The sequence below is a fragment of the Salvelinus namaycush genome, chromosome 25 (genome assembly GCF_016432855.1).
Source record: "Salvelinus namaycush isolate Seneca chromosome 25, SaNama_1.0, whole genome shotgun sequence".
Taxonomy (NCBI): Eukaryota; Metazoa; Chordata; class Actinopteri; order Salmoniformes; family Salmonidae; genus Salvelinus; species Salvelinus namaycush.
In genome coordinates, this window is record NC_052331.1 from 31150731 (window position 1) to 31175227 (window position 24497).

At 43.8% G+C, this 24497-nt stretch overlaps 1 protein-coding gene across 1 annotated transcript; it reads right to left on the reverse strand.

Moving 5' to 3' along the window:
• Positions 1–511: 511 nt before the first annotated feature.
• LOC120019885 (homer protein homolog 3-like) lies at positions 512–18744 on the reverse strand. The gene is made up of 8 exons (XM_038963296.1): positions 18568–18744; positions 16688–16819; positions 16487–16594; positions 12457–12575; positions 9307–9463; positions 1396–1503; positions 822–902; positions 512–697 (listed from the first exon to the last, which is right to left on the reverse strand). The coding sequence occupies exons 1-8, from the start codon at positions 18742–18744 to the stop codon at positions 512–514; spliced, it is 1068 nt and encodes a 355-aa protein (XP_038819224.1).
• Positions 18745–24497: the final 5753 nt, after the last annotated feature.

Genomic DNA, 24497 nt, shown 5'->3' on the forward strand with positions numbered 1-24497 from the left:
ATCAGTTGGAATTCAAAATCTACAAGCACCTAATGTCATTGTTCTCATTCTTGACAATATTCCTAATCGCAAAAAAACAGCCTAGCACTTAGACTATTGCCTTGAATGTTGCTTAAGAAAGCAACATGAAACGCAGCACAACACCGGACACAGCAGATACACCGCCTTGGTCAGTGTTTCCCAACCCTGATTCTCCAGTACCCCCAACAGTACACCGTTTCGTTGTGGCCCTTGACAAACACACCTCATTCAACTCAGTGAGGGCTTAATGATTAGTTGACAAGTTGAATCAGGTGTGCTTGTCCAGGTTACAATAAAAATGTACAATGGAGGACCTGGGTTGGGAAACACTGCCTAGGTAACACCACAACATATTGCTTAACAAGCTGGAAAGTACAGTACAGCGATGCAGCAATCTTCCCACAGCAGAAGCGGTGTTGTGCTTTATAGCAGGAGAGGACCAGCTCCCTCTTTGCATTGGCCATCCCCAACAGACCCTTCCTCTTTGGCATCATTTGTCAATCAGCTTGACCAGGCTCTGCCGGAGGTCGTTCAGGTCAAAGAGCTTGACATCCAGGATCTCGATGGCCCTCTGCACCTCACTCTCTGTGTGGTCCCGCTCCTCTAGGGAGGCGGCCAGGTTCTGCTCAGCATTCTGCACCCGCCGCTCCAGCTCCAGGTTACGCATCTCCATCTCCTGAAGAACCACAGGGGGGAAAAGGGAAGACAATTTCACCCGTCTTAATTCACCCTTAGTGCATCCTACTTGCTGCTTGTTCCTGCAAGGTTTCAGCAAATTCTTCTTCAGTGTGCAGTTCTACCTGTAATCTATGTATGGCTTCTTCTCTCTCCTGCTCCATCTCATGGTATTCTGATTTCTTGTTCTGCAGAATGTGGATTTCCTGGGATAAAAAAAAACATTATCAATCGCACATTAGGACCTTTGCGATCAGCAACACAAAACAAAGGAAGTTACAGGTTTTCACATCAGCCTTTATTTATTCTGTTTAAAGACAACTGATTTGAGATCAGTTGCCTGGTTATGCTATCTTTGTGATAAGACTGTTCTCCATCTATAATTGCATACAATTCCATTTCAACCCCAGCTACTTTTGATCTTGGTCCGAACTAGAAATCTTATGCATAAGTTGCAAAGGGCAAACAGCTGTACCAGAGGAGGCTGGTGGGAGGAGCTAGGACAGGCTCATTGTAATGACTGGAATGGAGTTAATGGAACAGAGTCAAATGTGGTTTCTATATGTTTGTGTTTGACGTTCCATTAATTCCATTCCAGCCATTACAATGAGCCATCTTCCTATAGCTCCTCCCACCAGCCTCCTCTGAGATGTACCTACAATACCTCTCATTTCCCCTGTATGTCTCTTGCCCTCTGACCTCGTCTTTAGCCTTGAGCAGGGCCTCCAGTTCCTCCAGAGACCGAGTCAGCTCATCCTTTAGCATGTCACTAGGACCGTGGCCGCCATGTGCTTCCAGATCAGCCACCTGCCAACAGACAATACGTTTCAGTCAAGACCAGGGGTGTATTCATCAGGCCGATTATGTTGAAAAACGTTTGACAGAAACCGTTCACTCCAAATGGAAAACGGTTTGCAATGAAAACGAGGTTTCTATTGGACAAATTCAGGTAGGTCCAATTTCCTTCTGTTTGCTTCCTTTTGGTTCTTACATGGTAAACAGTTTCCATTGCAAGACGGAATGAATACACCCCAGGAGAAATGAGTATAGACTTGACTGTTCTGCAGCTCATGTCAGATCTCTAGAGGGAATGTGAACGTTATTGTGACGTGTTTGCCAGGACCCTTATTGACACTATAGATTGAGCCTCTACTTGCTATGCACTCCTGAATGGTACTGTAATTGGGACAGGTGCTGGTCCAGAAAGGAATGATAACTTGCCTTTACAGCTTGCCCCTGCCATTAAATGTTATATACATTTTTCAAAATGTTAACGGTGTATACCCAGTTGTGGTCATTCAAATCCGTCAGAATCTCTCTTTTCAATCAGCCATTCTAATTGTCCGGCAAGACCAACCGCAATGAGCAATGGGATTGTCATTCTCCAGGCCTTTCTTCATCAACTCAATTCACAACTGCTCCTCACACAAAATGCATCATATATAATATTATGTAGCAGAATGCAGGTAAAGGAAAATCCAAATCCCTTTTCCCCGGCTCCGGATAAAAAATGTCCTACTTTTCTCCTTCCCCCCTTCTGACACACAGGTGGCGACACACATCTCTGCGTGCCTGGCAGATATCTCAGCTTGGATGTCAGCCCACCACCTCAAGCTCAAAAAGACGGAACTGCTCTTCCTCCCGGGGAAGGCCTGGCCGCTCAAAGACCTCTCCATCACGGTTGACAACTCCACAGTGTCGCTCTCCAAGAGTGCAAAGAACCTTAGTGTGACCCTGGACAACACCCAGTCGTTCTTTGCAAACATCAAAGCAGTGACCCGCTCCTGCAGGTTCATACTCTACAACATCCGTAGAGTACGAACCTACCTCACACAGGAAGCGGCGCAGGTCCTAATCCAGGCACTTGTCATCTTCCGTCTGGACTACTGCAACTCGCTGTTGGCTGGGCTACTGCAACTCGCTGTTGGCTGGACTACTGCAACTCATTGTTGGCTGGGCTACTGCAACTCGCTGTTGGCTGGACTACTGCAACTCGCTGTTGGCTGGACTACTGCAACTCGCTGTTGGCTGGACTACTGCAACTCGCTGTTGGCTGGACTACTGCAACTCGCTGTTGGCTGGGCTACTGCAACTCGCTGTTGGCTGGACTACTGCAACTCACTGTTGGCTGGACTACTGCAACTCACTGTTGGCTGGACACTTCAACTCGCTGTTGGCTGGACTACTGCAACTCGCTGTTGGCTGGACTACTGCAACTCGCTGTTGGCTGGACACTTCAACTCGCTGTTGGCTGGACTACTGCAACTCGCTGTTGGCTGGACTACTTCAACTCGCTGTTGGCTGGACTACTGCAACTCGCTGTTGGCTGGGCTACTGCAACTCGCTGTTGGCTGGACTACTGCAACTCGCTGTTGGCTGGACTACTGCAACTCGCTGTTGGCTGGACTACTTCAACTCGCTGTTGGCTGGACTACTTCAACTCGCTGTTGGCTGGACTACTGCAACTCACTGTTGGCTGGGCTACTGCAACTCGCTGTTGGCTGGACTACTGCAACTCGCTGTTGGCTGGACTACTGCAACTCGCTATTGGCTGGGCTCCCTGCTTTTGCCATCAAATCCCTGCAACTTATCCAGAACGCAGCAGCCTGCCTGGTATTCAACCTTCACAAGTTCTCTCATGTCACCCATTATGCCACCTCAGGTCACTTGGCCACCCACCCCTATGGGAGTCCAGGCTCTTCTCTGTCCTGGCCCCCCCCAAAATGTTTTTTTTTCAATAAATAATAATATATGTCATATATAATATCACCATGTAGCAGTAGCACCCTCCAGGTAAAGGAAACTCCAAATCCCTTGTGTATATACAGTACCAGTCAAAAGTTTAGACACACCTAATCATTACAGGGTTTTTCTTTATTTTTTACTATTTTCTAGTCCATTGTAGAATAATAGTGAAGGCATCAGAACTATGAAATAACACATTTGGAATCATGTAGTAACCAAAAAAGTGTTCAACAAATCAAAATATAATTTTATATTTGAGATTCTTCAAAGCAGCCACCCTTTGCCTTGATGACAGCTTTGGACACTCTTGGCATTCTCTCAACCAGCTTCATGAGGTAGTCACCTGGAATGCATTTCAATTAACAGGTGTGTCTTGTTAATTTGTGGAATTTCTTTCCTTTTTAATGAATTTAAGCCAATCTGTTGTTTTGTGACAAGGTAGGGGTGGTATACAGAATATAGCCCTATTTGGTAAAAGACCATGTCCACATTAAGGCAAGAACAACTCAAATAAGCAAAGAGAAATTACAGTCCATCATGACTTTAAGACATGAGGGTCAGTCAATCCAGAAAATGTCAAGAACTTTGAAAGTTTCTTCAAGTGCAGTCGTAAACACCATCAAGCGTTATGATGAAATTGGCTCTCATGAGGACCGCCACAGGAAAGGAAGACCCAGAGTTAACTTGCTGCAGAGGATCAGTTCATTAGAGTTAACTGCACCTCAGATTGCAGCCCAAATAAATGCTTCACAGAGTTCAAGTAACAGACACATCTCAAGTGTGTGAATCAGGCCTTCATGGTCAAATTGCTGCAAAGAAACCACTACTAAAGGACACCATTAAGAAGAGACTTACTTGGGCCAAGAAACACGAGCAATGGACATTAGACTGGTGGAAATCTGTCCTTTGGTCTGATGAGTGCAAATGTGAGATTTTTGGTTCCAAACGCTGTGTCTTTGAGACGTAGAGTAGGTGAACAGATTATCTCCGCATGTGTGGTTCCCACCGTGAAGCATGGAGGAGGCGGTGTGATGGTGCTTTGCTGGTGACACTGTCAGTGATTTATTCAAGGCACACTTAACCAGCATGGCTACCACAGCCTTCTGCAGCGATACACCATCCCATCTGATTTGCGCTTAGTGGGACTATCATTTGTTTTTCAACAGAACAATGACCCAACACACCTCCAGCCTGTGTAAGGGCTATTTGACCAAGGAGAGTGATGGAGTGCTGCATCAGATGACCTGGCCTCCACAATCACCCAACCTCAACCCAATTGAGATGGTTTGGGATGAGTTAGACCGCAGAGTGAAGGAAAAGCAGCCAACAAGTGCTCAGCATATATATATATATATATATATTTATTTTTAATGAAATATGACACGAGGAAACAATCAAAAGCAACATAAAAGCTTCATAAATAAAATAACATTTCAAATCCTTAATGGAGATGTCAATTCTACCAGTATTGTACTATGTGATAGCTGTTGGAAAAGCATTCCTCATGAAGCTGGTTGAGAGAATGCCAAGAGTGTGCAAAGCTGTCATCAAGGCAAAGGGTGGCTACTTTGAAGATTTTTTTGGGTTACTACATGATTCCATATGTGCTATTTCATAATTTTGATGTGTTCAGTATTATTCTACAATGTAGAACATTTTCTAAATAAAGAAAAACCCTTGAATGAGTAGGTGTGTCCAAACCTTTGACTGGTACTGTGCATTATAGATAACACTAAACCAGCACTTGATCCCCCCCCAGCTCTGACTCTACTGAGAGCTACGTTATTGAGGAAAATGGTACTTTCTATGCCTGTGATGTGGTTGTCCCACCTAGCTATCTTAAGATTAATGCACTAACTATAAGTCGCCCTGGATAAGAGCGTCAGCTAAATGACTGAAAAGTCAAATAAAATGTAAGGAAACGTCAGTCAGGAAGCCTGCCATCTTGGAACCTGGATCATTCCCGCATGATACACACCTCCCACCTCTTTATCCCGCTTCAACCCAATTCAGTAACAGCAGTGCCCCTGAGAATGCTGTTCCTATACATGCAAAACAGCAGTATCTCCTACTAACCAAACAAGTCATAAACTAAACTTATAACAACAGTGAGGAATTAATACACAAAACCCCCAATGCACAAACTGCCAAGCAACAAAACTATAGTATAGAGTAAATAACAAAGTAAATATCTGTCATTGGATGATAAAGGCCTAATGTCTCCCTATCAGACATTGAGGTCTCAATAATACACACAACATACACCCTCCCCTTGATCCTCCTTTACCGTGGCCAAGGCTGCTGCCTTCCAATGCGCAAGCCAAGGACCGAGACACCACCATTATCAGGTAACTGAGAATTTAAACCTCACTGCTGTGTTAACTCAGCTTGTAAAATACGAGCAAAACTAAAAGGAGACCTTTAAAAGGTCTCTGCTTCTTGGAGAGTCTTGAGAGAGGCTGGGTTATTTTTAACTGTGTGTGGTAGGAAGGGAGAACTAAATGAGTAGCTGCCAGCTTCCTCTGGTTATTTTTCATTTTTCTCCTAACTAGGGCATTGAAAGTAGGATATCGCTGTCCTACAAACCCCTCTCTCTTTCACCCCCTGGAGATGTGAACCATTTTCAGAGATGTGAACCATTTTCAGCCACTTGGTCGCACACTTCAGATCGAGAGAAAGAGAGAACTTGGTCCACCAGACAGGGGCCCGGTTTCCCAAAAGCATCTTACGGCATCATTAGAACCTTCGTAGGAGCATCGTTAAATCTCTGAACTGTTTCACAAAACCATCGTTATTAACGTTGCACTTAAACACTCTGAATCTAACGCCTGCCTCAGACCACTCATAGAACAGCTACTGAATCTAACGCCTGCCTCAGACCACTCATAGAACAGCTACTGAATCTAACGCCTGCCTCAGACCACTCATAGAACAGCTACTGAATCTAACGCCTGCCTCAGACCACTCATAGAACAGCTACTAAGTCTAACGCCTGCCTCAGACCACTCATAGAACAGCTACTAAGTCTAACGCCTGCCTCAGACCACTCATAGAACAGCTACTAAGTCTAACGCCTGCCTCAGACCACTCATAGAACAGCTACTAAGTCTAACGCCTGCCTCAGACCACTCATAGAACAGCTACTGAATCTAACGCCTGCCTCAGACCACTCATAGAACAGCTACTGAATCTAACGCCTGCCTCAGACCACTCATAGAACAGCTACTGAATCTAACGCCTGCCTCAGACCACTCATAGAACAGCTACTGAATCTAACGCCTGCCTCAGACCACTCATAGAACAGCTACGTGTATCGGCCCTCCCGCATCACTTTATACAAATATCTCCACTAAACATATAATTTATCCTTCTCTGTGATTGCTGATAACTACAGAACAAAGTTGACTACAAACCAGTGGTGTAATTAAAGTACTTAAGTAAAAATACTTTAAAGTACTACTTAAGTCGTTTTTTGGGGAATCTGTACTTTATTATTTATATTATTGACTACTTTTACTTCACTACATTCCTAAAGAAAATAATGTACTTTTTACTCCGTACATTTTCCCTGACACCCAAAAGTACTCATTACATTTAGAATGCTTAGCAGGACAGGAAGTTGGTCCAATTCACACACTTATCAAGAGAACAACCCTGGTCTACTCTTCTGCCTCTGATCTGGCGGACTCACTAAACACAAATGCTTCATTTGTAAATTATGTCTGAGTGTTGGAGTTTCCCCCTGGCTATCAATAAATAAAAATACATGTCAAAAACTGTTTGGTTAATTTAAGTAATTTGAAATAATTCTTAATAATACTTAAGTATATTTAAAACCAAATAGTTTTACTCAAGTGATCTTTTACTGGGTGACTTTCACTTTTACCTGAGTCATTTTCTATGAAGGTATCTTAACTTTTACTCAAGTATGACAATTGGGTACTTTTTCCACTACAGCTACAAATACAAAGTTGTCAATGTCTATGCAATTGATACAAACAAGCGACGTATGAAAATATACTTCAAATGAAAACCGAGATGACTGCATTACAATATAAACAGTCGGCTATAAATCAATTTCAATCATATGCTTAATCAATTAAGTTATATTTTGCTACTTGTAGGCTACTGTCTAATTTTTCTCAATGTATTTCATGATGTTTAGCCTAATGTGCGCAATGATGTGCCAAATCAGTGATTTAGTGCATTTTTTAAACCAGGGCCCAGTTTCCCAAAAACATAATTAGAACGTTCATAGTAACATCGTTAAATCTCTGACATGTTTCCCAAACCATTGTTATTAACGTTGCACTTGAGCTTGTAAGAGCTGATCCATCGCCAGTATTGTGAAAATATTATAATGTTAAGGTAAGATTTGAATGGAGAAAGCTGATCTGAGCGCAGCCCTTCCTTTCTTTCGATCCAATCACTATCGACACATGCTCCAATGACACACTTAGTGATCGTTCTCTCTGCATGGTGTTTTGGTAAATGCATGTTACATCTTCGTCTGTTGTAGGAAAGATTCATCGTTAAATCACTCGTTAAATGTAGGTTTTATCGGGCCCTGGATGGCTTGCCTTTTTAGAGGAAGGTTAATGTAAAGACGCGGAGGATAAAAATCTTCTGGGACGACTGATATATATTCACAGTACAGTTAAACAACGACAGAAACATTACATGAAATGGTAGAATAATAGTGGAGATCAATTTTATCGGGCTAGACTAGACATTATAAGCACAGACCACTCAAACCATTGAAGTGTTTGAATCCAAAGGTTTTTAATAAAAGGCTTAGAGCCAGCAAATGCCATAAGTTCTAAGCAGCCAGCAACCCTGAAAAGACATTATATTGATGACATAGAAGTGTAAAAAACAGACAAAACATTTAATTGACTGGACCCATTTAGTATTGACGCAATGGAGAAGGTCTCTCATCCACTTGTCTAGTAATCCTATGTATCACATGTATATCTCAGGGATGGGAGGTAAATGGGATTCCATGTGTACTCCAAGCCACAGATGGATGACATTCTCTGCATTCAGACTAATGACGCCTTAGAGAAATAGATGTGATAGTGAGAGCATGCAAAGAGCATGTTTATACTGCCCAGTAATCCAAACCAACTGACACACCTTGAATAAAGCTTCAGGGGAAAAGCCTGCAGCCTGACAAGGACAGTGTTGTCAGAGGAGGATACAGTGAACTACCAACTGATGTGTCCTTCCACTTTTCTCCAAAGACTTTCACAAGACAAAAAAAACATTGCATGAAAACGATGACCCAATCAAAACCTGCATGAACTCCCCCGGCAGAGAACCGGCACGCCGGAGACTTTCAAAAGCTGTCATTATCAGTGGCAGTGACTCATCAACCGATCATGTTTGAACAAGACTTTACTGCTACAGTGGCCCACCGCCTTCTCTCTCCACTCAGACTGCAGTGTTTTACAGCACCAGCATTGATAATTAGATGTGACCTTAACTATCAACATCTGAACTCCAGGTCACAGCGTGGAGATATTTGTGGAGTGAGCGAAGGTAACGTGAGGCGAGGCATCAGGCACGTGTCTATTCCTCAAGAGGCTGAAAATAACTTCAAATCTTCATGGTGCTCTATGGTAATGCTTTTAATTGTACTTTCCATTGCACAACTAGGAATGTAACATATCTTTACATTTCTACAAATGTATTTTTCATAATTCTGTTTTCTTGAGCGGTTGCATGCACTTGCATAAATACATTGAACTTTAACATTTACCTAGCATTCCACTGAGATTTGGTCCACTCAACATTTGTGGAAACGGATCTGACATGGCGTCCATAGTTCTATGCTAAAGAAAGCAAAGGGATGACAACACTCACCTGGTCTCGTAGCCTCTCCGTCTCCTCCTGGTAGGCAGCTAGCTGCTTCTTCCACTGCTGCACGTTGTTATTAGCTTCATGTAACGCTGACACCAGCTTGGAGTTGCTGTCCTGCAGGGTGAAGAGCTCTGCCTCCAGGTTCATCTCGCAGATAGACCTGGAAGACATTGGCAAAGACCTCAGACAAACATTCTCTGGCCACTCTGGAATGGAAAAGAATGAGGGGACATTCACTACATGCTGGAGAGAGGCTTAATGGTAAAGACTGGCAATCAAGAGTGTCCGTACTTGTTCAACTCTGGGGTATAATTTGTGCAATTGGTCCATTAAATATGTTCCTGTTCCATGTTCTTAGATGCCATGTTATTCTACGATTAGAAAGCTTGAGGTTATCCAATCATAGCAACTCACCATAGCAACCATAGAATAAGCCTTGTGTAGTGATAATGGATAACAGGATAATGGACAACAGGGACAAAAGCAGAGTAGAATGGGTGACTGAATGGCAGGGTGATATTCACATTTTAGTCATTTAGCAGACTCTCTTTTCCAGAGCGACTTACAGCAGTGTTTTACAATAGTGACTTAGAGTAGAATTTTACAGTAGCGACTTACATGCATGTGGGTAACCTTCTCCCTCTGTGTGTGAGTCATCACATTATCTTTGCCCCACTCCCTTTTCTCTTGTCTGGACCCTGTTTCCCGTTAACATGTTTATTCAATAGGAAAAACTTAATCAAAACAGACAGTCATAACTAAAGCAAGATGGCACCGATAGACATGGTCGCCCTGTTCTTAGCTCCTAGTCAACTTTGCAGTATTTTGTTTTTTTGGTGTTATTTCTTATATTATTTGCTCAGAACTTTTCTTGCATTATTACCTACAGCCGAAAGTACCTTTTGAATATTAGATTGGCTGTCATTCACCAGCATTTCGACCAGAAATTTGACTTTCCAAAATTGGATCCTTTGTTTGAACTCCCACGAGGTAATTCCATGAACGACATCCCCGGAAAAGAGGAGCAAACTATAAACCGCATATTCTGAGGCTGTTGTACCTGGGGACTTTAATAAAGGAAATCTGAGAAACACATCTCATGTGCTAATCACGCATTGAGCACTCTTGAACATTACTACTCCCCCTTCTGGGACAGCTATAAGGACCACCCCGTCCTCCCTTCACCAAATCAGATCAAGGTTCCATTTTGTTCCTCCCCTCCTATAGCCAGAATCTTGAACTGAAAGTGCGAACCACCGCATTTAACCATGGCAAGGTGACTGGAAACGTGTACAAACCGACCAGCTATGCCCTCCGTAACGCAATCAGAGAAGCAAAACGATAGTACAGGGACAAAGTGGAGTCGCAATTCAATGGCTCAGACACGAGGCGTATGTAGTAGGGACTCCAGACAATCAATGATTATAAAGGGAAAGTCAGCCACGTCTCAGACACCACTGCCTCACTCCCGGAAAAGCTAAACACTATCTTCGCACTCTTCGAGGGAAATATTGAGACGCCGACACGGGCCACCATAGTGCCCTCCAAGCTCATCACTAAGCTCGCCCTGGGTCCTGGACTTCCTTAGGGGTGACACCTCCACCACGCTGATCCTCAACATGGGGGCCCCACAAGGGTGCGTGCTCAGCCCCTTCTTGCACTCCCTGTTCACCCATGACTGCATGGCCACACACGTCTCCAACTCAATCCTGAAGTTAGCTGACACAACAATAGTAGGGCTGATTACCAACAATGATGAGACAGCCTACAGGGAGGAGGTGAAGGCACTGGCACAGTGGTGCCAGGAAAATAACTTCTCCATCAACAAAACGAAGGAGTTGATTGTGGACTTCAGGAGACAGCAGAGAGAGCACGCCCCAATCCACATTGACAGGGCCACAGTCGAGAGGGTGAAAAGCTTCAAGTTCCTCGGCGTGCACATCACTGACAACCTGAAATGGTCCATCCACACACAGAGAGTGTGGTGAGGAAGGCACAACAACGCCTCTTCAACCTCAGGAGGCTGAAGAAATTTGTCTTGGCACCTAAGACCCTCACTATCTTCTACAGATGCACCATTGAGAGCATCCTATTAGTCTGTATCACTACCTGGTATGGCAATTGCACCATCCACAGGCCTCTCCAGAGGGTGGTGTGGTCAGCCCAACACATCACCGGGGGCACACTGCCTGCCCTCCAAGAGATCTTCAGCACCCGGTGTCACAGGAAAGCCAAGAAGATCATCAAGGACCTCAGCCACCCGAGCCACAGCCTATTAACCCTGCTACCATGTAGAAGGCGGAGACAGTACAGGTGCATCTAAGTTGGGAGACTGAAAAACAGCTATCTCCAGGTCATCAGACTGTTAAATAGTCACCACTAGCCGGCCTCCACCCAGTACCCTGCTCTGAACTTAGTCACTGCGATGCAGTGCCTTAGACCACTGCGCCACTCGGGAGGCCCTAGTTACTGTTATTAGCCGGCTACCACCCGGTACTCTACCCTGCACCTTAGAGACTGCTGCCCTATGTACATATGAACACTGGTCAGTTTAATAATGTTTACATACTGTTCTACTCACTTTATACTGTATTGTAGTCAAGGCTCATCCTATATAACTACTGCTGTAAACACCTTTCCTATTCATATACTATCTATACATACTATTTTCAATTTTATTCTATTCTATTTTCTATACATACTATGTCAGAGTCCGGAATATATATCTATATATATATTCCGGAATATATATCTATATATATATTCCGGACTCTGACATTGCTTGTTCTGATATTACTTAATTTCTTTATTTACATTTTTGGGATTTGTGTGTATGATTTTGTATTGTTAGGTATTACAGCACTGTTCGAGCTAGAAACATAAGCATTTCGCTGGATCTGCGATAAAATCTGCAAAATATTTGTACGCGACCAATACAATTTGATTTGATTTGACTGCCCCGGCTCTTAGCTTACTCCAAGAAAATCCTCTTTGCCTAAATGATGTTTTTCTGTCTGACCCTTGGAGATAAAATGGAACACTTGAGTTTAAGACCAAGAACATTTCTACAAAACATTCGGTGTACTTTCAGACAATGAAAAAACCCTGGCTTGAATGAAACTTTGAGGGCAAGAGCGTGTATAAGTGGGTTACCCTTCAGAAAGCATCTTTTTAATACGCTCCTTCTCAGAAGACAGTGTGATGTCTGCGCTTTGGCTGCGGAACATCTTGTCCTCAGGACCGTTCACACACATCACCGGCGGAGACTGGAGCTCGTCACCGAGGTCCTAAAACACAACACAAATAATACACTTTAAAAGGGGCAATCTGCAGTTGAAACAATAACAAAACACTGTTTTGGTAAAAAGCTGAGGGAAGTGGCTGGAGAAATGTAACCACTCTCAAATGAATAGACAGAGCTATGGATGCAAGGCATGACCATCCATGATATAAAAATTATAGTTTTAACCATGTTTTGAGGATAAATAGTGTTTATTTACATCTACTTTGTTTACAACCACTGGAGCAAAACAAGCACATAGTTTGGGTTCTGATGGGGTGCGACAGTTGAACTAAGCTCATGAAGCATTTATAAGTTACAGTGGCTTGCAAAAGTATTCACCCTCCTTGGCATTTTTCCTATTTTATTGCCTTACAACCTGGAATTAAAATAGATTTTTGGGGGGTTTGTATCATTTGATTTACACAACCTGCCTACCACTTTGAAGATGCAAAATATTTTTTATTGTGAAACAAACAAGACAAAAAAAACTGAAAACTTGAGCGTGCATAACATTCACCCCCCCCCCCCCCCCCCAAAGTCAATATTTTGTAGAGCCACCTTTTGCAGCAATTACAGCTGCAAGTCTCTTGGGGTATGTCTCTATAAGCTTGGCACATCTAGCCACTGGGATTTTTGCCCATTCTTCAAGGCAAAACTGTTCCAGCTCCTTCAAGTTGGATGGGTTCCACTGATGTACAATCTTTAAATCATACCACAGATTCTCAATTGGATTAAGGTCTGGGCTTTGACTAGGCCATTCCAAGACATTTAAATGTTTCCCCTTAAACCACCCGGGTGTTGATTTAGCAGTTTGCTTAGGGTCATTGTCCTGCTGGAAGGTGAACCTCCGTCCCAGTCTCAAATCTCTGGAAGACTGAAACAGGTTTCCCTCAAGAATTTCTCTGTATTTAGCGCCATCCATTATTCCTTCAATTCTGACCAGTTTCCCAGTCCCTGCCGATGAAAAACATCCCCACAGCATGATGCTGCCACCACCACGCTTCACTGTGGGGATGCTACCATGCTACCAATCAGGCCTTTATGGTAGAGAGGCCAGACGGAAGCCACTCCTCAGTAAAAGGCACATGACAGCCTACTTGGAGTTTGCCAAAAGGCACCTAAATGACTCAGGCCATGAGAAACAAGATTCTCTGGTCTGAATCCCAAGCGTCACGTCTGGAGGAGACCTGGCACTATCCCTACGGTGAAGCATGGTCCCGAGTGGCGCAGTGGTCTAAGGCACTGCATCTCATTGCAAGAGGCATCACTACAGTCCCTGGTTCGAATCCAGTCTGTATCACATCCGGCTGTGATCGGGAGTCCCATAGGGCGGCGCACAATTGGCCCATCATCGTCCGGGTTTGGCCGGGGTATTTATTTATTTTATTTTATTTAACTAGGCAAGTCAGTTAAGAACAAATTCTTATTTACAATGACAGCCTAGGGGCAGTGGGTTAACTGCCTTGTTCAGGGGCAGAACGACATATGTTTACCTTGTCAGCTCGGGGATTCAATCTAGCAACCTTTCGGTTACTAGCCCAACGCTCTAACCGCTAGGCTACCTGCCGGCCGTCATTGTAAATAAGAATTTGTTCATAACTGACTTGCCTAGTTAAATTAAGGTTAAATAAAAATAAATAAAAATGGTGTTGAAAGCATCATGCTGTGGGGATGTTTTTCAGCGACAGGAACTGGGAGACTAGTCAGGATCTAGGGAAAGATGAACGGCGCAATGAACAGAGAGATCCTTGATGAAAACCTGCTCCAGAGCTCTCAGGGCCTCAGACTGGGGCCAAGAATTCACCTTCCAACAGGACAACGACCTTAAGCACACAACCAAGAAAACGCAGGAGTGGCTTCAGAACAAGTCTCTGAATGTCCTTGAGTAGCCCAGCTAGAGGCCAGACTTGAACCCGATTGAACATCTCTGGAGAGACTTGAAAATAGCTGTGCAGCGATGCTCTCCATCCAACCTGACAGAGCTTGAGAGGATCTGCAGAGAAGAATGGCAGAAACTCCCCAAATACAGCTGTGCTTAGCTTGCAGCGTCATACCCAAGAAGACGTGAGGCTGTAATCGCTGCCAAAGGTGCTTCAACAAAGCACTGAGTAAAGGGTCTGAATACTTATGTAAATGTGATATTTAATTATTTTTTAAATGAGCCATTTCTAAAAACCTGTTTTTGCTTTGTCATTATGGGTTATTGCATGTAGATTGATGAGGGAATTTAAAAAATAAATTTTAGAATAACGCTGTAACAACAAAATGTGGAAAAAGTGAAGGGATCTGAATACTATATATAATGTCCTGACTTTGCCATCCTTGATGGGAAAAATATGAGTAATATACTAATGTAGTCTGGCGCTATCTAGCAAACTATTCCCTACCTGTCATGGTTTATACAGTACATCATCCTTTCACAGTTACATCACTCCTATTTCAATTTCTGGGTAGTTTAGTTTTGCCATGGGGAGTGAATTACATCTACCCCTTCAGGACGGAGAAGGTGTTTGCTGTTGTGAGATAAAGAACAGCTTGTTTTCCTCTGAGCGTCCATGCTGTGGACACCTTCCCAGGCACTGTAGCCCTCTGTCACAACAGGAGTGTCAGAGAGCCTGATATCACCAGTAGGTATTTCAAGGACATCAATTTCAGCAGCATGCCAAGTCTTGAGGATCGTCCATTTTACTGCAATGTTCATCAAACTCTGAGAAACTCAACCTCACGAAGACAAAGACACTTGATTTGTTTGATTTGCTGGACTATTCTTTGGCATAGCGTAATGGTACCACAATTGGCCATTCTTAGACGTAAATGGCTATCAAACAAACATGAGACCCACCTGTGAGAACTGGAGGAGAAACCCCAAGTCATCCGATAGCAAGAGAGTAAAGAACACACCAATATAAATTTAACACACTGTATATGAAAGCAATAAGGCCCGAGGAGGTGTGGTATATGGCCAATATACCACAGCTAAGAGCTGTTCTTAAGCACAACGCAACGAGGAGTGCCTGGATACAGCCCTTAGCTGTGGTATATTGGCCATATACCACGAACCCCAGAGGTGCCTTATTGCTATTATAAACTGGTTACCAATGTAATTAGAGCAGTAAAAATAAGCATTTTGTCATACCCATGGTATACGGTCTGATATACCACAACTGTCAGGCAATCATCATTCAGTGCTCGAACCACCCAGCTTATATTAAACATTTTGTTAACCTCTGACTGCCATAATCATAATAGTCTAGTGATCAATGAAATTAAAATGTTTAAGAGAGTGCTAAATAGTAGAAATACATCTCAATGACTAGTTCACAACTTTCCAGGGGTTTGGTTTTTCAATATCACACACTAACTGTGCTGGATGAGGAATGAGAGACACCACTTGAAAACGACTCAGCCACAAAATTGAGGAGGGTTAGGCAAGTTTCTCATGACCAGGCAGATGGATAATTGTTCTTTATTGATCAATTGACCCGAGCAAGACTACATTTTCAACATTTCAGGGGCTTCTGCAGTGAGCAGACACAGCCAGCCAGGTAGAGCACTGGGCTGCATTGGATCATTTTACCATCGCCCTAGTTTTCCTTTCACTTTTAGAGACAAATGACCCAGCTCATCCTTCTTACGCCTTCCTTCCCATCTCTTTCCCAGCCTGCGAAAAGACCTGGGAGATAGCAGTACCTTGATGTGTACCACTGCAGGAGTTCCAAAGACTCTTAAACGTTCTGCAGACATGGTTGTCTCAAAAAGATTCCTCAGAGGCTTTTCTCTTAAAAGCAGTTTAAATAGTCATGGAATAACTGGGCACTGTACTTTGAACAATTTCCCCAATGTTTCTAAAAGACCTCTGGAGTTTTAGCACTGAAGCACTGTGCTTATGTCAGAGCTCACCTGTGGGGCAGCGATGCTGAGAGCAGTGTTGACCAACTCCATCTTATCCTGGGACTTTTCACGTGCAAGACGGGCAGCCTCTTTCACCTCCTTAAACCGCTCAGAAAACTGAGGAGGGACAAGAGATAAATGCTTGTCCATAATTAACAACATTATTTTAGGACACCAGACCCTTAATGTGGAGTGAATTGAGATCTTCACCTGATGCAGCTGCTGCTCTGTAGCGAAGCCCAGGCCGTAGACCGTGTTGGCCCTGCTGTCCGCCCACTGGCCGAACTTCTGCGAGGTCCTGGTGAACGTCATGCTCGGTGTGATGGTGCAGTTGATAATGGCCTGCGGATAGAGCAGAATCGCAATAGTGGAAACCAAGACTGTTCTCAGGGCAGACCTGGTCGTAGCTAGATATGTTCGAGTTGCGTCAGGGACAATTTCAGCATTTTTCCAGACAAAATCATTACCTACTGCAGTAGCAGTTCCTCACCTCAGCTGATGAACATCAATAGCTATCATGCTATACAAATAATGATTCATGTTTATGCCAAAGCAAGGACTTGTTTTCTCAGAAAAGAAGTAAAACATTTGGGCTCATTACGGGAGCATTTGCTTGTATTTTCAGAATATCCCAACGGATGGTTGCAAATGCGTTGTACAAACAGATGTTTAAACAAATCTGGAGTCAAAAACAAACTGTTAACTCCTTTGGAAAGGTCTTTTGAGCCTAATAACGTGATAATGTGACATAACCATATTTCAGATTGGACCGTGGGTGCATTGGCAATCTATAGTTTGCATTCTTTTTCAGATGTAACTAAGAAATGACATGTTCTTTGACTGACCTACCCTTTCAACAGATTAAAAAACATTGCTTCAAGCAGCTGTAGACATGGCTACAGCCCCTCATTTTGTTTCAGGTCACATGATAAAAAAACATTAAGCAGACCTATTTATAACCTTTTGCGTCAGCTGCAGAATTACTATAATATAACTGACTTAAACACCCAGAATCAGAGGGCAAGGGCAGCTTAAAGAAGCGGAGCTTTTTTAACAAACGATTACGAGAGTCTGGGCCAACATGTTTCACATGACATGGTACAAAAGATTACCACGTTGCCAGACACAAGACAGGGGGAATTGGGCTGCTGATCACAAGGTCTGCAGGGAGTGGGGAATGTGGGTCAGACCAGAGGTGTTAAGGGGAGATCAGATAGATTCCAGGGTGGCATGGGGAGTTGATCCAAATTCAAAGCTTGTGAGGAAAACGAGCCTTGATCTTGTGAACGCTGTTAGGTGACATTGATTTTCTGTTCACATTCCAGTTCTTCTTGACTTAAAAATGGCTTAATTGGTTTTAAATTAATAAAACGTGTAGAACCACTGCTTTTATGTCTAGCATCGTAAACAACTAAGGTCTGGAAGGATAAATAACTTTACAGCGGAAAGTAAGAGTGAACACAAACAATCTTAAACAGGTCCAGGCTGACCTGTTACATATTCCAGACTCATATTTAGCTACTCTCTTTTCCAAGCTGGACTATGCTATATTGGCAAGAAGAAAATTATTGTGAACTTGAGACCATATTCTTAACCAACCCACTCAATCCTGTGAAAATCCCTCAAAAAATATGTTTTCCCTTAAATCACAGTTTTCAACAAGACCACACATTCACATAATCCAACCGTGGCATGCATGTTCCAGAGAGTCAACCCACTACACAGTACAGGGTTTCCACTAGTTGCCACAGACACAAAGTCAAAATTGCCTATATCGTAAAAGTTCATCAAAATAAAAATGTGCTTTTTGGTCTTAATTTTAAGGTTAGCTGTGTTAAGTTTAGGGTTAAGGTTAGGTTGGTGACACTTAATTGGGGAGAACGGGCTCGTGGTAATGACTGGAGAGGAATCAGTGGAACGGTATCAAATATGTCAATCACATGGTTTCCAGGTGTTTGATGCCATTCCATTTGCGTCGTTCCGGACATTATTATGAGCCGTTAAAATCAAATTTTAAGAAGAGAAATTGTAAAAATAGGTGAGGTGGCTGTGGTACCTAGTGACGACCACAGTACAGCTGCATGGCTCACCTTCGTACCACCCACGCTGATGATGCGGTACACGTTCCTGTTGCCGTCGTAGAAGAAGGAGACGGTGACGGCATGCTTGCTGGCGGGGATCCAGTTCCTCTTGGTGTTTGGGTCGATCTGGAACACATGGGCTCTGGCGCTGAAGATGGGCTGCTCCCTGGGGAAAGGCGTGGACATGGAGCTAAGCATGTGAAGACAAATGGTGGCCAAGAGTTTCCTATTCCCTACAAAGCCCTGCAAATTTGAGTACTAACAAAAAGACAACTTTGTTTCTTACTCACAAATAAAGATTTTTCTGAATAATTATTTTATTATTAGTGCAGTGGAAGAGTGACACATTTCTTCCATTCTTTAAAATATTGAACACTGTTCACTAAACAAATTGACAATTCATATTTGCGGAAAAACGCATTATATTCTAATCGAGACTTACTGTCCATGTTCTGATGAATAAGAAATATTTGCAATTTCTTTGTTCTTTCGGGGAGGAACAACAAGCTCCTAATCCTCGCATAATGGTACACAGCTCCCATACTTGACTGGCTGCCATAATGGGACACAGCTCCCATACTTGACTGGCTCCCATAATGGGACACAGCTCCCATACTTGACTGGCTGCCATAATGGGACACAGCTCCCATACTTGACTGGCTGCCATAATGCTACAGATGTTGGTGTCACCTTTGGCAGCTCTTTCAATCCAACCCTAATTTGCACGTGGTTGTGGTTGGCATAAGACCGTTGACTAAAAAGCTCTGAACCTTTGCCCAAGTCCCCTCCCCATCCCTTCTTCTGCCAGTGTGACCATAAGTATCCTAGATACGAGGTAAATATTTCAAAGCAACAATGTCACTGGTGTTCTAGTATGGTTTGGCAACTGTGGCATGGAAAATTTCAACCCAACCAAATCCGAATGACAACAGTGGAAAGATCTCACACAGAGGGAGAGTTGAAGTCCAGTGACTGTACGGAGCAGAGCAGACAATAGATCATAACCTACCTAAGTCTAACCTATAAAAAAAAATGTCATTCAAAAAGCCATTGGATTACGTACACAGTAAAGTCAAAAGGATTATACCTTGACGCTACAGATTGATTGTTCCCCTTTTCACCCTCATCATATTCAATTCAAATCTGTAGAAGCTATGCAGGACAGAAAATACACTGCAGTTAGAGGGTTGTTGGTACAAAGTAACATACAAACCGCTGCAGTTTAAGGGTTGTTGGTACAAAGAAACCCACTCAATGTCATAGCAACATGACATGGTTTTAGGTGTCTGACTGTTTATTACGTATGGATTAGCAGTAGTGGATGATTATAACAACATATGGTAGTGACGATCCTATCCATTTTGTTGGCTGATGAAAGCTAATAAGTCAAATAAATCTATCACAAATATCAGGTAGAAAATTGATGGATGATTTATGACATGGCAAATACCAGGTCACAGTGCACATTAAGCTGTATCCAAATGAAACTCAAGTCTGACCTCTTCAGTGACACACAAATCCAGTGATGGAGGTAAGCAGACACACGATCATACAATATCTTTGAAGGATGGATTTAAATTAATTGAATTTAATCCTTGTTCTGATTCTATATGCCAGGATCTCTAAATCTCAGGAGTTTTGGTGTACCATTTTAACTGCAAGAATTTGCTTACAATGACAACTATTGGTTGCCAGCTAGCCTGTGTTATTACCTTCCATGTCAAGACTTTGTCACATTAACCCTACTGCTAATAACAACTATCACCATCAAAGCAGACTCACAGACACACTCACTCTCTCTCTCTCAAACACACGATGGGCTTGAGGAAGGAGACAGCAGAACTCTCTGTCTCATCACATGGTAATCCCCCTTTTGTCAGCTGATCTCATGCTTAATAACCAGCTTCTATAAGGCAAGCAGTAACCCCCAGGCTCAGACAGAAACTGATCAGAGGGTTAGCCAGACAGGGGACGGGAGCAGTACAGTGGAACAGAGGGTTGGCCAGACAGGGGACGGGAGCAGTACTGTGGAACAGAGGGTTGGCCAGACAGGGGACAGGAGAAGCACTGTGGAACAGAGGGTTGGCCAGACAGGGGACAGGAGCAGTACAGTGGAACAGAGGGTTGGCCAGACAGGGGACGGGAGCAGTACTGTGGAACAGAGGGTTGGCCAGACAGTGGACGGGAGCAGTACTGTGGAACAGAGGGTTGGCCAGACAGGGGACGGGAGCAGTACAGTGGAACAGAGGGTTGGCCAGACAGGGGACGGGAGCAGTACTGTGGAACAGAGGGTTGGCCAGACAGGGGACGGGAGCAGTACTGTGGAACAGAGGGTTGGCCAGACAGTGGACAGGAGCAGTACAGTGGAACAGAGGGTTGGCCAGACAGGGGACAGGAGCAGTACTGTGGAACAAAGGGTTGGCCAGACAGGGGGCAGGAGCAGTACTGTGGAACAGAGGGTTGGCCAGACAGGGGACAGGAGCAGTACTGTGGATCAGAGGGTTGGCCAGACAGGGGACGGGAGCAGTACAGTGGAACAGAGGGTTGGCCAGACAGGGGACAGGAGCAGTACAGTGGAACAGAGGGTTGGCCAGACAGCGGACGGGAGCAGTACAGTGGAACAGAGGGTTGGCCAGACAGGGGACAGGAGCAGTACAGTGGAACAGAGGGTTGGCCAGACAGGGGACAGGAGCAGTACTGTGGAACAAAGGGTTGGCCAGACAGGGGGCAGGAGCAGTACTGTGGAACAGAGGGTTGGCCAGACAGGGGACGGGAGCAGTACAGTGGAACAGAGGGTTGGCCAGACAGGGGACGGGAGCAGTACTGTGGAACAGAGGGTTGGCCAGACAGTGGACAGGAGCAGTACTGTGGAACAGAGGGTTGGCCAGACAGGGGACGGGAGCAGTACAGTGGAACAGAGGGTTGGCCAGACAGGGGACGGGAGCAGTACTGTGGAACAGAGGGTTGGCCAGACAGTGGACAGGAGCAGTACTGTGGATCAGAGGGTTGGCCAGACAGGGGACGGGAGCAGTACAGTGGAACAGAGGGTTGGCCAGACAGGGGACAGGAGCAGTACAGTGGAACAGAGGGTTGGCCAGACAGCGGACGGGAGCAGTACAGTGGAACAGAGGGTTGGCCAGACAGCGGACGGGAGCAGTACAGTGGAACAGAGGGTTGGCCAGACAGGGGACAGGAGCAGTACAGTGGAACAGAGGGTTGGCCAGACAGGGGACAGGAGCAGTACAGTGGAACAGAGTCAGCAAGATAGGCTACAGAGTTTGGCAAACTCACGTTGAGACTTGAAAATGTAAAAGCTACCATGTTGGTACTTGGCACCAATGCTTCCCAATCATGAGCTTACATATGATGCAACTGACTGACATTGTTGGGTTAAACTAAAATGCCTCTCTCAACGGTAAAGCTATTTTCATCGTGGAGCGTTTGGTACCTTACTAGAAGCAATTTGAATATCAAACTCACACAAATTATGAATACACAACTATACACTTACCTCTTACCGTAAAATGTGCGAATTATGTTGGCAGCCATTTAGAAAAAGTTATCCAGGTCACACCACCATACGCGATATCATTAAAAAGCGCAGAATGTCCTCTCAAAGGAACAAAACACAGTGGCATGTATGGCCTCAAAGAGAAGGGCCATGAGAGACCTGAGGAAATGCGTCATGTTTTAGACGATTGTCTCTCTGTGGAAGCTAACTGGATAACGGATCTCTTTCCAGGATCCGCTATTCATCCTTCATGTTAAACAGATGGACATGGCTTAGTATGATGTGGTGTTGTGTGTACATATACTACACACACACACGATCAGGGTTCGAATTATACATACACTCTCGGGGTGTCGAAAATGTTTGACCATTTTGGGGGGGGCTCACATTGATATTTCAATTATTATAAGAGGGCCTTGTTATGGGGTGCCCAGCCTCTCTGTAATTTTAACCCTGCACACAGTTTGAAAATATTGATTGGTTTAATTATTCTGTATATGCTCCAGCGGTTAAATAGATGAGCAGAATTGCACCATGATAGGACATAGCGAGAAGATCCCATTTCAGATCATTAAAATCCTACATATTCTGGCAATGGGAATTCCACAACACTGCTTTATCGATAAATGCATTACCTAATAATCTATTACGGTTTACAACTGCTTTAATTCATGTTAATTAATGTACTCCTATTGTAGAAGTGTTATCACTCACACTATCCATTTCTAACGGGTTATTACAGTTTATTATTCTACACGCTGTAAACAGAATAATTTACATGGATGCTCTTCTAGAGGAGATTCTGGGGCACACAGCACTGGGAGAACTTCTCTCCTTGATTTAGTACAGCAATAATAGGTCAGGGCCTCAGAGTTATTTCAGAAATGTACTGCTCAAATAAGGTAGTGGTGGTCTCTGCAGTACCACTAACATCATGTGGGATAAACAGCACAAAAACTAACTGGTTTACTTTGAAAATCAAGTTTGAAACCACTTAATATCAATATAAGATCAATAAACAATATAGCTAGTGTGATACTGTTATTAGATGAAAATCAACATCACTCCAAAACGTTGATATGTAATTCCAGAGCCATACTACATACAGTCGGAAGTTTAATTACACTTAGAACGTTGGAGTCATTAAAACTCGTTTTTCAACCACTCCACAAATTTTTAACAAACTATAGTTGTGGCAAGTCGGTCAGGACATCTACATTGTGCATGACACAAGTAATTTTCCCAACAATTGTTTACAGACAGATTATTTCACTTATAATACACTGTATCACAATTCCAGTGGGTCAGACGTTTACATACACTAAGTTGACTGTGCCTTTAAACAGCTTGGAAAATTCCAGAAAATGATGTCATGGCTTTAGAAGCTTCTGATAGGCAAATTGACATAATTTGAGTCAATTGGAGGTGTACCTGTGGATGTATTTCAAGGCCTACCTTCAAACTCAGTAACTCAGTGCCTCTTTGCTTGACATCATTGGAAAATCAAAAGAAATCAGCCAAGACCTCAGAAAAAGAATTGTAGACCACAACAAGTCTGGTTCATCCTTGGGAGCAATTTCCAAACGCCTGAAGGTACTACGTTCACCTGTACAAGCAATAGTACGCAAGCATAAACATCATGGGACCACGCAGCCGTCATACCGCTCAGGAAGGAGACGCCTTCTGTCTCCTAGAGATGAACGTACTTTGGTGTGAAAAGTGCAAATCAATCCCAGAACAACAGCAAAGGACCGTGTGAAGATGCTGGAGGAAACAGGTACAAAAGTATCTATATCCACAGTAAAACGAGTCCTATATAGACATAACCTGAAAGGCTGCTCAGCAAGGAAGAGGCCACTGCTCCAAAATCACCATAAAAAAGCCAGACTACGTTTTGCAACTGCACATGGAGACAAAGATCGTACTTTTTGGAGAAATGTCCTCTGGTCTGATGAAACAAAAATATAACTATTTGGCCATAATGACCATCGTTATGTTTGGAGGAAAAAGGGGGAGGCTTGCAAGCCGAAGAACACCATCCCAACCGTGAAGCACGGGGAGTGGCAGCATCATGTTGTGGGGGTGCTTTGCTGCAGGAGGGACTGGTGCACTTCACAAAATAGATGGCATCATGAGGAAGGAAAATTATGTGGATATATTGAAGCAACAGCTCACGACATCAGTCAGGAAGTTAAAGCTTGGTCGCAAATGGGTCTTCCAAATGGACAAAGACCCCAAGCATACTTCAGTAGTTGTGGCAAAATGGCTTAAGGACAACAAAGTCAAGGTATTGGAGTGGCCATCACAAAGCCCTGACCTCAATCCTATAGAACATTTGAGGGCAGAACTGAAAAAGTATGTGCGAGCAAGGAGGTCTACAAACCTGACTCAGTTACACCAGCTCTGTCAGGAGGAATGGGCCAAAATT

Excerpts from the sequence above, each read along its gene's own strand:
- LOC120019885 (XM_038963296.1), bottom strand. The coding sequence starts at position 18,744 with ATGTCCACGCCTTTCCCCAGGGAGCAGCCCATCTTCAGCGCCAGAGCC. Across the intron at positions 16,820-18,567 it reads TCAGCGTGGGTGGTACGAAG|GCCATTATCAACTGCACCAT; the intron begins GTGAGCCATGCA and ends CTCTATCCGCAG. Across the intron at positions 903-1,395 it reads TGCTCAAGGCTAAAGACGAG|GAAATCCACATTCTGCAGAA; the intron begins GTCAGAGGGCAA and ends TTTTTATCCCAG.